The 13,661-nt window shown below is 48.3% G+C and overlaps 1 protein-coding gene across 1 annotated transcript in view; it reads right to left on the bottom strand.

The window, feature by feature from the left end:
* Positions 1-4,496: 4,496 nt before the first annotated feature.
* CACNA2D4 (calcium voltage-gated channel auxiliary subunit alpha2delta 4) overlaps positions 4,497-13,661 on the bottom strand; it is a 174,845-nt gene continuing 165,680 nt past the window's right edge. Inside the window, exons 38-40 of the mRNA XM_073335235.1 lie at positions 8,067-8,179; positions 6,113-6,195; positions 4,497-4,963 (exon numbers count right to left, since the gene is read on the bottom strand). Of these exons, the coding sequence (XP_073191336.1) occupies positions 4,868-4,963; positions 6,113-6,195; positions 8,067-8,179 (292 nt within the window). The 3' untranslated portion in view covers positions 4,497-4,867. The remainder of the gene's footprint in view (positions 4,964-6,112; positions 6,196-8,066; positions 8,180-13,661) is intronic.

Genomic DNA, 13,661 nt, shown 5'->3' with positions numbered 1-13,661 from the left:
GTGGCAGTTGTTCTCTGTTCCCACCCTGGAACATGTCCTGGCTGTTTGCAGAATTTTCATGGTGCACTTCTGAAAAACTCTAGGAGCATGTGGACCCTTCTTCCTGGGAGAATCTCTACTGTAGTTTGTTTTGGGGATTATAAACAACGAGGCTGTGCCACAATCACACACGGTTGAGCAGATTTACTAGTCAGCCCAGAGCAGTGTTTCTCATTGTGAGAGGGCGAACAGACATGGACATCATGTATTCCTGTGTGACTGACTTCTTCCTGGGTGCATGCAAACGAGTGAACATCTCAGCTCTGAGACCAAGCAGGAAATGTGATCTGTCTGAAGCAGAGAAACCATTATCCATAGTTTCAGGGTGTGTCTATGTGCTGAGTTGCAGTGGTTTTAACTAAAGGTATGATTATAAACCAATTTTAGTTAAACTGGTGGGAAAGGCTGTTTGGGCACTCTTATTTTGGTTTAAACCAGTTTACGTTAGTTTGCCTTAAATTGATTAGGAATATAGGTTGAAGCTAAACTGCAATTAAACCACTCTTAAACTGAACTAAGTGCCATGTGGGTTTGCACTGGTTTAAACTGGTGTGTGTTTGTGTGTAGACAAGACCTTAGTGCTGGAGATGCTTCAATTAACTCTGACACCTCCAAATGCCCAGCTCCTCCATCCTCAAGGCCTTCCCTCATAGCAAGAATTTCATTGATCTAGGCAATAGTCACTCCCATGCTACCTATTTTGTATGTCAAACGACTGTGTCTATGGTAAGTGGCTGTCACACACACCCCTGTGCCCACTCCCTCATTTCTTAAATACTGGACTTGCAGTGCTAAATCAAACCATCTGGCTGATGTGGATTCAAAATCCAAATAAGTTAGCTGAGTGTTACTGGGAGTTAAAACTCCAGATCTGTGTCCTAGGTTCCAGGAATAGAATCTGCTCTGGAATATACACAGCATCTTTTCGAGTTTAGTAAAGTAAATAAAAATGGCCAGTTCTTCATCCTGTAAACTCAGTTAATTGTCCCAGAAGAAATTGCATTTGTCATGTATTCCCCATCTAGAACCAACCCTCTCAGCTGTGCCCTTTATTCCTCTGATTCACCTGAGAGAAGCAGGCTCTCTTGTGTTCCTCTCCACAATACAATTACAACAATGTAGAGCTGAGTGGGAATTTTTGGCCAAGACCGTTTTTCATTAGAAAATGCAGACTTGTCAAACCCGAAACCTTTCCTGCAAAAGGGGCGGGGACTGGGGGAAACTTTCATAGGGAAGCCTTCTTGGGTCATGATGGAATGAGAGAGGCATTATAAGATGCCCCTCCCACCTCAAATCTTGCCTCCTCCATAAAAAAAATCTGAGATCCACAGCCCCATGTGCATGTGCACAGGTGTGCAAACAGACATTGTTGCCTCTGCCCTAAACAAGGCGGAAAAAATTACAGCTGTGCATCATCATGCCATGCTACAGTGGCAGCATAATGCCACTCAGCTGGAGCTGAACAATGGCTTCTTTCACAGCTGCTAGTTTACTTCTGCAGTTGTGATTTGTGTTTTTTTTTTTTCTCTCCTGTTTTTGCCTGCGCTGCCAAGTGTGCAGGGCTGAGGAAGATGGCCGTAGGAGTAGCTGCTTTTTCTGGGCATTTTCTCTTAACTCCAGGGCCACGTGAGAGCTGATATCCCTGCCAAACCAGCAAGCAACCAGAGCTTGGGAGCACAGTAAATCCCACTATGTCGCAGACAGGGAAAGCTGTAGGTGTATGTTTGGAGCACCTTTGAGAGTCTCAAAAAGAAAACCTTTCACACTTCTAAGGATTAAAAATACTAGGAGCATCAGACAGTGCTCTGTTAGGCCACTGGTTGAGGGAATGCAAAGGTCTGCTTTCAAGGGAAACCAGTCTTTAGTCATAAACAGGCCTGTATAGCGATGACCGCTTCAGGGAGTACAAAAGGCTGACTTCTGCACTTTGGTCCCAGGTCACATCAGCAGCATCACTGGGTAGATAGGGCCACTCTTCCCTTTATCTACTTATTTGGATCCATATTTCTCCTCATTTTCTTTTTGTAGGTGCTTCCAAAGAAATTTGACAGGCATTAGCCTTCATGGTACTCTGTTGGCTAAACTCTTAAGTTTGCTGTACACCTCTCTGGTCTGTGCATCTGTCTCTTTCTCCCTGATTGACAGCAGGGCTCTGGGAAGCATAGACTCTGCTGGGACTGGCTTTGCACAAGACATTCTAGTCTAGTGTTTGTTCAGGCTTTTTGAGAGTGCAGTGGTGTAGTGTTCTGTGAGGCTGCACATGGTGCCTCATGCAGGCTAGCTTGCTTCCCTTGGCTTGCTCCCCCACAGTAAGCCTGGCTGTCACAGCATTAACAGTGGGTCTATAAATCATGTTCCTTTCCCTGTGGGCAGCAGGGAGTCCCAGACAAAGGAGCATCCAGCACTGCCCAAATGGTGCTGCAGGTTAGTAATTGAAACCCCAGGGGCCTCCTCCATCACTCAGAGCATGCTCAGTGTGAGCATCAATCACAAGCATTCCCCCCTTATGGGGGAGAGAACGGGGGAATGCTTGTGAAATATGTATAACTGCACCATGGCAAAATGCAGTATCATTAGATTAAAACTCCAAAGGAGCTTTCTGCAGGGGAAGCAGATGGATCTGGCCAGAGAGGGGGCAGGTAAGCGAGCTCCTCACCACCTCTGCCATGCCAGGGCAGGCGGAGGTCTTTGCTGCAGGGAAAGCAGCTGGAGCTGCCCACAGAGCCTGGAGCTAGAGGCAGGAGAGGCCAGGAGGCCTCTGTCCCCATATCCCCCATGCCCTACCCCCCTCAAACCAAATATCACGACAGTTCCTTTAGACACTGGCAGCTCTTGCCTGGCTAGCTACTTTTTTTCTTTCTTTCTGTCATTCCTTCATGCCCAGTCCATGGTCTACAATAGGGAAGTCTGGCCCTTTTTAAAAAGGGGAGGGGCTGGCTCAGGGACAGATGGTGCAAGAGAGAGCAAATAATGGGGAGCCGTGGGAAGTGGGAGCAAATGGTACAACTAACAATGCTCATTGCTGGACTATGCTTTAATCATTTTGCCTCATTATTTTATTATTCATGTTTTATTGGTATTATGGCAGCACTCAGAGGCCCCGACAGGCCTTGGCCCAGTTGACAGTACTGCATGCTGGGAGATGTAGTCTCCATGTCTGTATTACTAATTAAGTCAGCTGCCATCTGCTCCATTTTAGGCAAATCAGGGCCAACCCTTGAGCTCCTGGCAAGCTGCCAATGCACTGTAGGGGTTGCATGACTCAGTTGCCCCCAGGCCATAGACTCTGCCATGGCTGTAAGCACGACCAGTGGGTTGGGGTTGCTTGGAGTTACAAGGCTGAGATCAGTCCCAAGTATAACAGAATACACCTTAAATATCTGTTTAAAATATGCCATATCTTTGTTTTTAAAGAGACCACGGCAAGCACTTCATTTAAAAAAAACAAAAAAGAAAAAAGAGGGGAAAAAAAGACCTTGTTTCCTCTTCCCTGGTCATTGTTTGTAATGCCTGAAAACATGGCCTGGCAGCTGGGAGCAACCAGAATCATTAGTGGGGGACTGCCACTGTCTCTAGCCCAGCCTGTGGCCTCAGCAACTGATTAGGACAGCAGAGCTCCGAGTGTTTCGTTCTTAGCTGCTTCTGCAGAGAAAGCAGACTGCAGCACAAACCCCACTTCCTCTTCTTCTTCTCTCCTTTCTTCTTTTTGTACGTAGGTCCTACGACTGGAGGGGCTATTTCATTTTGTTTTTAACAGACAGGTGCCTTTTCCTTTTGTATGCAGGCTTGTTAGAATTTCCAAGATGCTCAATCACTTTTTAAGAGAAGTCAGTTCTGGGGACCAAAGCTCTATGGCAGTTTCTGCTGAAATAAGTATAACTAGCCAAGTTGTGCTGTTTCTTCGGCTCAGATCTCCTTTTAAGATAGTGCACTCTAGGTTACGAATTGTATGACATTGATGTGGGGAATCTGGTCTCTAGGAACCTCCCTATGTTGGGGAACCACCTCCTTGTGCAGAGCCTCACTGAGGTATTTTTCCTTACTGCTGCCCTGCCCTGCCCTGCAGTTTATACCTAACTCTGTTCTTCACTGACTTTCCCCGTGCCCCATAACCACCAGGAATCCAAGGTGCTGAAAATCCTTGATCCCAGTGAGCAATATGTTCAGTAAATAAAATTCCATATCTAAACCCCAGCTGTTCCTGAAGGGCAATGTGTGCCCAGTTCAAACCATCCTACGCAGTAGTAAATCAGCCTGGTTTGGTGCAGCCAGGCAGATTACATTATGGAGAGCTCTGCTACGTAGTGGATAGCACTGGTGAAATCCCCACTGCATCTGCATGGACTCCATCACCAGCAGAGGCAAGTGTAAGTGAGGTGCCACGCCAGAAGGGGGCAGAACCAGCCACAGGAAGATGGTATCAGATGTTCCTGGAGCCTTCACATCCCTCATGAGCTCCTCTGATCTGTCAGGTAATGTCTCCAGAGCTGGGAATAGCCAATCCAGTGTTTATTGCATAGACAGTTAATCCCATTTGATCCTCAGCCCTGGTGGCCAGGACTCAAGCTGCAAGTTCTTTTGGAAGAAATAGCTTCCATTGTAAACACAAAACTGAACTATACGCCTTTTGTCAGAGAGACAGGCCAATATGTGAGGGGTCTCTAATGCCTTGTCCCCACAAGTCCACAGGAAGTCTCAAAGTGCCTACATCGTGGGCTCCTCCCCTCCTACAGCTCCAACTCTGGCTCTAAGAATGTCCCTGGGAAGTAATGGACTCCCTTGTATTATCCACCATTTCTGCGAACTGTAAGGATAGTGGTAGACTCTGTCACCGCAGGAGGACGGCAAAGGTCACCAGCGCTAGAAGGAGTAATGTCAGCGAGGCTGAGATCTCAGCAGCTCCACCGCAGTCCTGAGCGTTCTCCTGAGAACAAATGAGGAGGAGGCACAAGATCAGCAAATCTATTTCTAGGGTTACAAGAGGGCAAGTAAAATGATTCATCCCACTGCCAGGATGCTCAGGAGCTTATGGAATGAAGGGGGTGGAGGCTGCAGCCAGCGCAATGTCCCACAGTATTCACTGCCTTGGTCAATATCACACTGAGCAGAGAGGAAGGGACAGGTCAAGAGTAAGGGCCTCATGCCTTCAGGCTGGGGGACCTTCCAAGAGCATGTCACACATTCATGTAGACAGCTGGAAAACCAACTGTCCTAAAACCTCTCTTAGAGCTCTCAAAGACCCCTGCACCAGTGCCAGAAATTGCTCCCCCAGCCTCTGAGTGCTGTAGGATCCACACCCCATGGCAGCGGTGCTGGGATTCAGGTTCCTAAAGCCTGCATGGACTTACTGCCAGTGCAGCCCCACTGAGGCCCCTTGCATGCAGCCAGCTCCATGCACCAGTTTACAGGCTTTGAGGGATTCGTGCACAGCCGTTTACTAGTGCAAGGATCTGCACTTCCTGCCTTTAGGTGCAGTAGGCTGAGGTAGCAAAGTCTCTTGGGTCCATGGCAGGCTGCATATGTACAGGATTGGCCATTTGCTAAAACACACACGTGTGGTGTAGGGACCTAGGATCTTATGGTCTAAAAACAAAGGCCTCTGCCAGTAGGGTTGCCAGATGTCCATTTTTTTTTTTTTTTTTACTGGCACACCCACTTGAAAGAGGACCCTGGTGGCTCCGGTCAGCACTGCTGACTGGGCTGCTAAAAGTCTGGTTGGTGCAGGGCTGGCAGGCTCCCTGCCTGGCTTCATGCAGCTCCCCCGAAGCAGCTGGCATATCCCTCAGGCTCCTAGATGTAGGGGTTGCCAGGGAGGCTCTGCATGCTGTCCCAGCCCTGAGTGCTGCCTCTGCAGCTCCCATTGGCCGGGAATTGCGGAGGGGGCAGTTTTGCATTTTTGAAAAGGTGATCACCTTAATTAAGTGTCCTCTTTGCTGGAAAACCACTATAGGATGAACATAATCACAAGCTCTTGGGCATTTCTGAGCCTATGCAGTAGGTGTAGTGGTGTGAATGAGACCGAACACAAGACACCCCCATCCCTAGCTGCAACGCCCCATGGTTCCTACTGTACCTCTGGATGGAATGCGTGGCAGGTATCTGGCCGCCGTCTCACTTTCTGGGAGCGCATCCTGTCGCACTTCACCGAAGCGTTATGTTTATTGCCATTAAGACCAACAGTAGCATTTAGAACGGGACAAAAGCAGCACAGACAAAAGACTGTGAGGTCCCTCACACAGCCGCGTGAGGCTATGACTGAATCTTAGAGCTGTGTCCAAGGGCCCTAGGAATTCAGACGGAGAGAGGATAAGACGGGATAGAAACAAACTCACAATGTGGGAGGACTAGTCTCCAAGGCTGTATAAAGAAATAAGCTGTGGTATGGAAGAAAAAGACTGTAAAAAGAAAGCACAGCTTGTCTCTGTGCTGGGGAGGGAGTGCACAGAACAGAGGCTGGGGAGAAGGCAGAAATGCTTAGCTACTTTACCTCATGGGGTGACAGGATAATAGGGACCGAAAGCTTAATGTGACCAGTTAATAAGCAAGGGGCATGATCCTGCAGGACTGAATTAAAGAACACCTGCTGTAGGTGACTTACCTGAACTCAGAATAACTGGGCCACTGTTCTCAGACGTCTGTTCTCCCACCACAATCATGTCTGTCTCTTTCCTCCCCCTATTATCCTAACCCTTTGGTTCTTCCCCCACCTCTACCATGACTATTCTTTAACATCACAAATCATGCCAACTAGTCATTACTTTTCCTATTCAGCTGTATTTGAGCCTGATGAGGGAGCTAGCGGGTGATACCAGGCACAGAGTTAACTGGTCTCTATGGAAGTGTCTGTCACGTTCATAGCTTCTATGCCCTCCCCAGCACTCTCAGGGGCTGGCAAATGGAAAGTCATGCGTCCGTTCACTGAGGTTCCCAGAGATCTTTGTTAAAATTTTTTGTATATTCTGTAGCAGAGGGCGGCAGGATAATTTTGTGATTAAAGCATTGCCTTGGGGCAGGGTGATAAAATTTTGACTCCTGCCTCAACCACAGGCTTCCTGTGTGTGAGTGGGCAAATCAGTGTTTTTGTCCCTCAGTTTCCCCAGTGTGGATAACAATACTTCCCTGCCTCTCAGAGGTGCTGGGCCACTTTAGTCTGTTGGTGTTTGTGAGCCATTTTGAGGTCATCTGCTAGTGCTGTATAAAAACAAAGCATTACAGCTGTTCTCCCTGTGTTTCAGAAGTTCCCAGATTAGGTTTTCTAGTGTATTTAAATAAGCTGCTGACCCTAGAAGGGCTGGTGGATCAGTGAGTGCATTCCCTAGAATCCCAGCATAGTCTGCAAAATGCCCTCCCTCTGTAGCTTATACAAATAGGTAATAGCCAATTGAGGCCAGTTCACAAGGGGAGAGTTGGGTCCAGCTTCTGCTTGAAGGGTAAGTAACAGGTTATTTATAAGGGGCAGTAACAGAATGGGACGGACTTTTGTATTTTTAACAAGTTACAGCTCAGTCATGAGTCCTCATGTATGTGCAGGGAAGTGAGGGTGTGTGAGGATCCATGTATACCCCTGCTTGGGCTACTCCACAGTGCTGGAGTCCCCACTGAGCTGCTGCTCCCTTCCCACGTGGGTATGTGGGGCAGGGAGCAAGCATAGATATCTATACAGGAGCCCCTGCATTGCAGTGAATGGTTGGCACAGCACTCTGCTCATCACAATGGAGGCCACTTTTCAACACCAGGCTCTAAATGGGGTTAGATTTCTTGGGTGGCTAAAAGGGAAGATTTTCATTTTCAATCACATCTCTAACTTGCCTGCTCTGTCTCCCTGCTCCCTCCACCATGCCTGCCTGTTGTACCCACACTCGCATCCTGCTGCATCACAAATGGAGCATACCTCTCTGCCCTTTCCTCTTTTCTCCTCCCCCATGCTATTTGCTACAGGAACCGATCTTCCACCCCCCGACTAATTGGTGCAGTGGGAGAACAGCAGAAAGGGCTGCAGAGTCTAACACACTGTGATAGAAGGATATATTTGACTTCTTTCACTTCCAGGAGGACAGGTGGGAAGATGCTGCAGTCACAGGCAGCATCTGTAACCAGGAGCAGGAGGTTACTGTTGGCAATCTGCTGTGCTACAAACATCCTGTAGGAGGGAGAGAGAGAAACTATAAGCCCACCCACCCCAATGCAGGCGATTAGAATAAAAGATAGGGAAACTGCAGCACCTGCTGATGATGTCCATGGGCAAGGAATACAAGGAGAAGAGAGAATGGGAAAGAGACAGCAGGAGGGAAAGGACAGGGAAGGGAGAGGAACAGTGAACAGAGAGAATGCGGGGCAAGGAGAGGTGAGGTTCAGTTGACGAAATTAAGGTACCTTTTTATCTTCAGATAATGCCAAACCTATTTGAATTTAAAAAAATCCGAACTAGACAAATACACACACATTTGTGTGTGTTATATATTGTCCTATAAAGGTAAGAATTTGCTTAGGTTGCAGAAACTTGGTTGAGAAAAATAGAAACACCATAATACAAAACAGCACATTCACATAATGTGGCTGCATGATGTTTTGTGCCATTAGAATCTGAAGCGTCACTTTGTAATTACAAGTGTCCCCACCCCATTTTATAGCTGCGTATAAGTGTAGTCAGAAAACTATCTGCATGATGCTGTAGCTATGTATGGGTGAGACACAACCTTATACATCCTTACTGTACATAGCCAGTAGTACTCACCATCCCTCGGTGAGTCCTCAGGCTTTACAACTCCTAGCCCTTTCTCTAATGCACACTCCTGGTGTGGGAACAACTCTGAACATTCCCTGCAATCCCAGCCCCACACCTGGGTGCAACAAACTCCTGTATTTTGCTAGGTTATGTATGACTGGAGCTGGGTGAAATTCTTTTGATGAATAGATTTTTTTTTCATTGAAAAATGCATTTTTGGTCCTCTGAATCTATTTATGAATTTTTGAGAAAAGCTGCATTCAACACCCCCTCCTCCGGCCCAAAATATTCAACGCGTTTTATGTCAAATTTTTGTTTTGAAGACTTTTGCCTTTTTGTTTCATAACATTTCAGATGCAGATTTGCCAATATCTTTATTTAAAAGCCACCCCCCAAACATGGGGAGACGTAATAAACACCCAAAACGGGCTACACTAAATAGAAAAACTGAAAAACTTCATTTAAAATTGACCGAAAATATTTTGTTTGATTTGAAACAAATTTTTGATTTTTTTTCAAGTTTGACAAAAAAAATTTTTTTTTAAATGGTTTTGGTTAGAATCCAGCCAGATTTTTCAGTTCAGTTCCTAACCTCCCCCCCCCCGCCCTCCCCTTCTTCTTTCAGCTCTGGTGATGACACCCAAAGGCAGTGTGCCTAAAACAGGGGTCGGCAACCTATGGCACGTGTGGCAAAGACTGCACGCGAGCCCATTTTTAATGCCGGGGCAGCAGCAGCGTGCCATTAAAAATCCTGCCCCGCCCGGCCCGCTCTTCTCTACCTCCCACCCCCTCCCACGGGGGCAGGGGGCAGAAGCTTGGTCCTGCCGGTTCCCCTGCCTCTTCCCGCCCTGTGCTGGGTTTCTGCCCCTCCTCCTCCTCCTCTCAGTCCCTCCATGCCAGCAGATCAGCTGATGGCCCTTGCAAAGGGGTGGGGGAGGAGCGGGGTCAGTGTGCTCGCTGCTCCCAGCGGAGGCAGAGAAGAAGCGGGGGCAGGGCCTTGGAGAAGGGGGTGGTGGAAGCGGGGCATACCCCCTCCAGTCCACTGCCATGAGCACCCCACGACCCCAGCCCACACCCCCAGCCCTCTGCCCTGAGCCCTGTAGCCCCGTCACACACACCCAGCCCTCTGCTTGACTCCTTCACGCCCCCCCCCTCCCCCACGACCCCAGCCCTGACTCTGGAACCCCCACACATACCCAAGCCCCCCATGCCCTGACACCTGCACCCCCTCACAGGCCCCCAGCCCTGACTCTTGCACCCCCCACCCTGAGCACCAAACAGGAGCTCCTGCACCCCCTCCCCACCCACATTCCCACCTGCACCCCTCCCACCAAATGGGAGCTGCCCAGGTAAGCTCTCCACACCCAAACCTCCTGCCCCAACCCTGAGCCCCCTCCCTCATTCTAGCTCCTGGCCCGACCCTGTACCCCAACCCCCAGCCTGCTCTTTCACCCCCGGCCCTGTGCTCAGCGCACTCCCACCCTCAGCTCAGTGCAGAGAGAGAGGAAGAGAATAGCCAGAACCAGGGAGAAGGTAGGTACCCACTGTATGTACGCAGGGTCGGGACCCCAGACCAGCAGCAGGCTGAGCAGGTCTAGCAGCCGCGATCCCAGCTAGCAGGAGCTGGCGGATGGAAGCCCTGAGCAGCAGCGGGCTGAGCCAGCCGGCAGCATAAGATCAACATTTTAATTTAATTTTAAATGAAGCTTCTTAAACATTTTGAAAACCTTGTTTATTTTACATACCACAATAGTTTAGTTATATAATATATAGACTTTTAGAGAGAGAGAGAGAGACCTTCTAAAAATATTAAAATGTATTATGGGCACGTGAAACCTTAAATTAAAGTGAATAAATGAAGACTCAACACACCACTTTTGAAAGGTTGCGGACCCCTGATCTACAAAGTCAGCTAAAACAAGTGTGAACTGCAGTGCTCTACTGCCCTCTGCTGGGATTTTGAGGGGACTGGGTATTCTGTAATCTGTAAACGTTGAACGGAAGAAGGTGCTGTGTAGCATTGTGTAGTGATGATGGCAAAGTAAGAATGTCTGCATTTTTTCATCCTTGGAAGCAAGCTCCCCACAGACCAGGACACACCAACTCAAAGCAGCACCAGGCCCTGCCAGAACAACATGTAAAACCTACAGACATATTTCCACTTCTACAATGATCAACACAACACACCTTTCACGATCCATGGATCCTCCGCATGCCTATCACAACATGTGGTGTACCTCATCCAGTGCACTAAATGCCCCAGTAACAACTACGTGCGTGAAAACAGATAATCACGACACTTTTGACTGAATTCACTCAGGAAAACAATATAAGACAAAAATACCCTATCACCTGTAGGTGAACGCTTCACAGAGCGATCACTCTAAGTCCCCATCCTCAAAAGAAACCTTCACAACACTTTCAAAAACTGAGCCTGGGAGCTTAAATTCATAACTCTATTAAACATTAAAAATCACAGCGTGAACAGACACTGGATTTATGGCTTATTACAACCATCTGTAATTGTCTAACCCCCCTCTTTTTGTCCTATGACTGGAGAGGTATGAATGGGCCACTCTACCTTGAATAGGAGTACTTGTGGCACCTTACAGACTAACCAATTTATTTGAGCATAAGCTTTCGTGAGCTACAGCTCACTTCATGCATCCGATGAAGTGAGCTGTAGCTCACGAAAGCTTATGCTCAAATAAATTGGTTAATCTCTAAGGTGCCACAAGTCCTCCTGTTCTTTGTACAGATACAGACTAACACGGCTGCTACTCTGAAATCTACCTTGAATGGTCCCTTAGAGTATGTGCTAACTACTTCAGCTAAACAATCTGTCCCACCTTGCCTTGTGCTATGATGCTCTAAGTGCCTTTCCCAGACCTGAAGACGAGCTCTGCGTGGCGCGAAAGCTTGTCTCTCTCAGCAACAGAAGTTGGGCCAATAAAAGATATTACGTCCCCCACCTTGCAGTTTCTGTGGGCAGCTTCTAATGTACGTGTAGGCGGCTGGGTGAGTGTAAGGGAGAATCAGAATGCAGCACCCATGCTGCCTTATGCTCCTGTGCAGGCAGGGGTGAAAGCGAGTCGGTACGGGCCGCTACCGCCTGCCGGTAAGAACCCGCCCCGGCCCATACCCAGCCCACAGTAAAGCGCTGCCACACCAGTGTTTTAACGTCTCTGCTTCTCTTGCCTCCCTTGTCGCTGCCTCTTCCCCCTGCCGGCGGCCCTGCCGTAGGGTCCGTACCAGCAGGGCTGTTGACGGGGGGAGGGGGCAAAAGGGGCAGTGCTTTAATGTTAAAGCGCTTCCGCGGCAAAGGACCCTGCAGTGCTTTAACGTCCCTTCCCCTTTTGCCCCCCGCCCCGGCTGCTGATGGGTGGGGAGGGGAGGGAGGAGCGGGCAAAGGGAGCAGCTGCCCTGGGGCCGGCGATTTAAAAGGGCCCAGGGCTCCAGATGCTGCTGCTGCTACTGCAGCAGCGGTGTCCGGAGCCCCGGGCCCTTTAAATCAACATGGGAGCCCTGGGTGGCATGGGCCAGGCGGTCTGGAAGGGCTGGCTGGGGGATGCTGACCCCCAGCCCCACCCCTTCCACCAGGGGCCGTGTCCCTTCCGGGGGCCAGAGCCGCCCCGCGCTGTACCAGTAAGTGGCCTCAGTTACTTTCACCCCTGTGTGCAGGCTACCTGGCCCTTGGGTCCAGAAAGCTCACACTCCCCGCTTTTATACCTACCCTCAGTAGAGCTGTGCTGGGGATGATAGCTTGATTTGTTACTGGCAGGAGGAAGCAGAAGCTGGGGAAGGGAATAGTGACCTATCCTCAATTCCTAGTGGCGAACTCACAATTTACCTCTAAAAGTTCATTCTAATAAACATAGCTCCACTCTAGCCCCATATGTACTTCCCAGTCTGCACAATTCAGAGGTTTATAGACTGTAAGGGACTATTAGATCATCTAGTCTGCCCCTCCTATATATCACAGTCCTTTAAACTTCACCCAGAAACCCCTGTATTGAGCCCAATAACTGGTGGTATGTTTGGCTAAAGCACATCTTCCAGAAAGGCATCCAGTCTTGCTATGAGGACATCAAGAGCTGGAGAATCCATTCACTTCTCTTGATAGTTTGTTCCAAGAGCTAATCACCCACGCTATCAAAAATACCTGCCTTATTTCTAATCTGAACTTGTTTGGCCACAGCTTCCATTCATTGGTTCTTAATTTTATTATGCCTTTCTCCACTAAAGAACCCTATAATTAGTACCCACTATTTTCTCCCCATAAAGGTTCTTGTATTCTGTAATCAGATCACCTCTCACTCTTCTTTTTGACAGGTTTCAGAGTAACAGCCGTGTTAGTCTGTATTCGCAAAAAGAAAAGGAGTACTTGTAGCACCTTAGCGACTAACCAATTTATTCTCTGTGTATATATAAAGTCTGCTGCATTTTCCACGGTATGCATCCGATGAAGTGAGCTGTAGCTCACGAAAGCTCATGCTCAAATAAATTGGTTAGTCTCTAAGGTGCCACAAGTACTCCTTTTCTTCTTTTTGAGAATCTAAACAGCTAGAGCTCTTTACAGCGCTCACTGTAAGGCATTTTCTCCAGCCCTTGAATAATTTTGGTGGCTCGTTTCTACATTGTCTCAAATTATGCAAACTACTTTTCAAAGGACACCAGACCTGTACACAGTATTTTAGTATCAGTCTGACTAATGCAGTATACAGAGGTAAAAATCACCTCTCTACTCCTCCTCCTCACTACTCCCCTGTTTGTACATCCAAGGCTCACATTAGCCCTTTTCCGCACAGGATTGCGTTGGGAGTTCCCCTTTAGTTGCTTGTCCACTGGGACTCCCTAAACTTTTTCAGTCACTGCTTTCTAGCATATAGTCCAATCT

Source organism: Lepidochelys kempii, chromosome 1, assembly GCF_965140265.1.
Source record: "Lepidochelys kempii isolate rLepKem1 chromosome 1, rLepKem1.hap2, whole genome shotgun sequence".
Lineage (NCBI taxonomy): Eukaryota > Metazoa > Chordata > Testudines > Cheloniidae > Lepidochelys > Lepidochelys kempii.
This window is presented reverse-complemented; position numbering and strand designations above follow the sequence as displayed.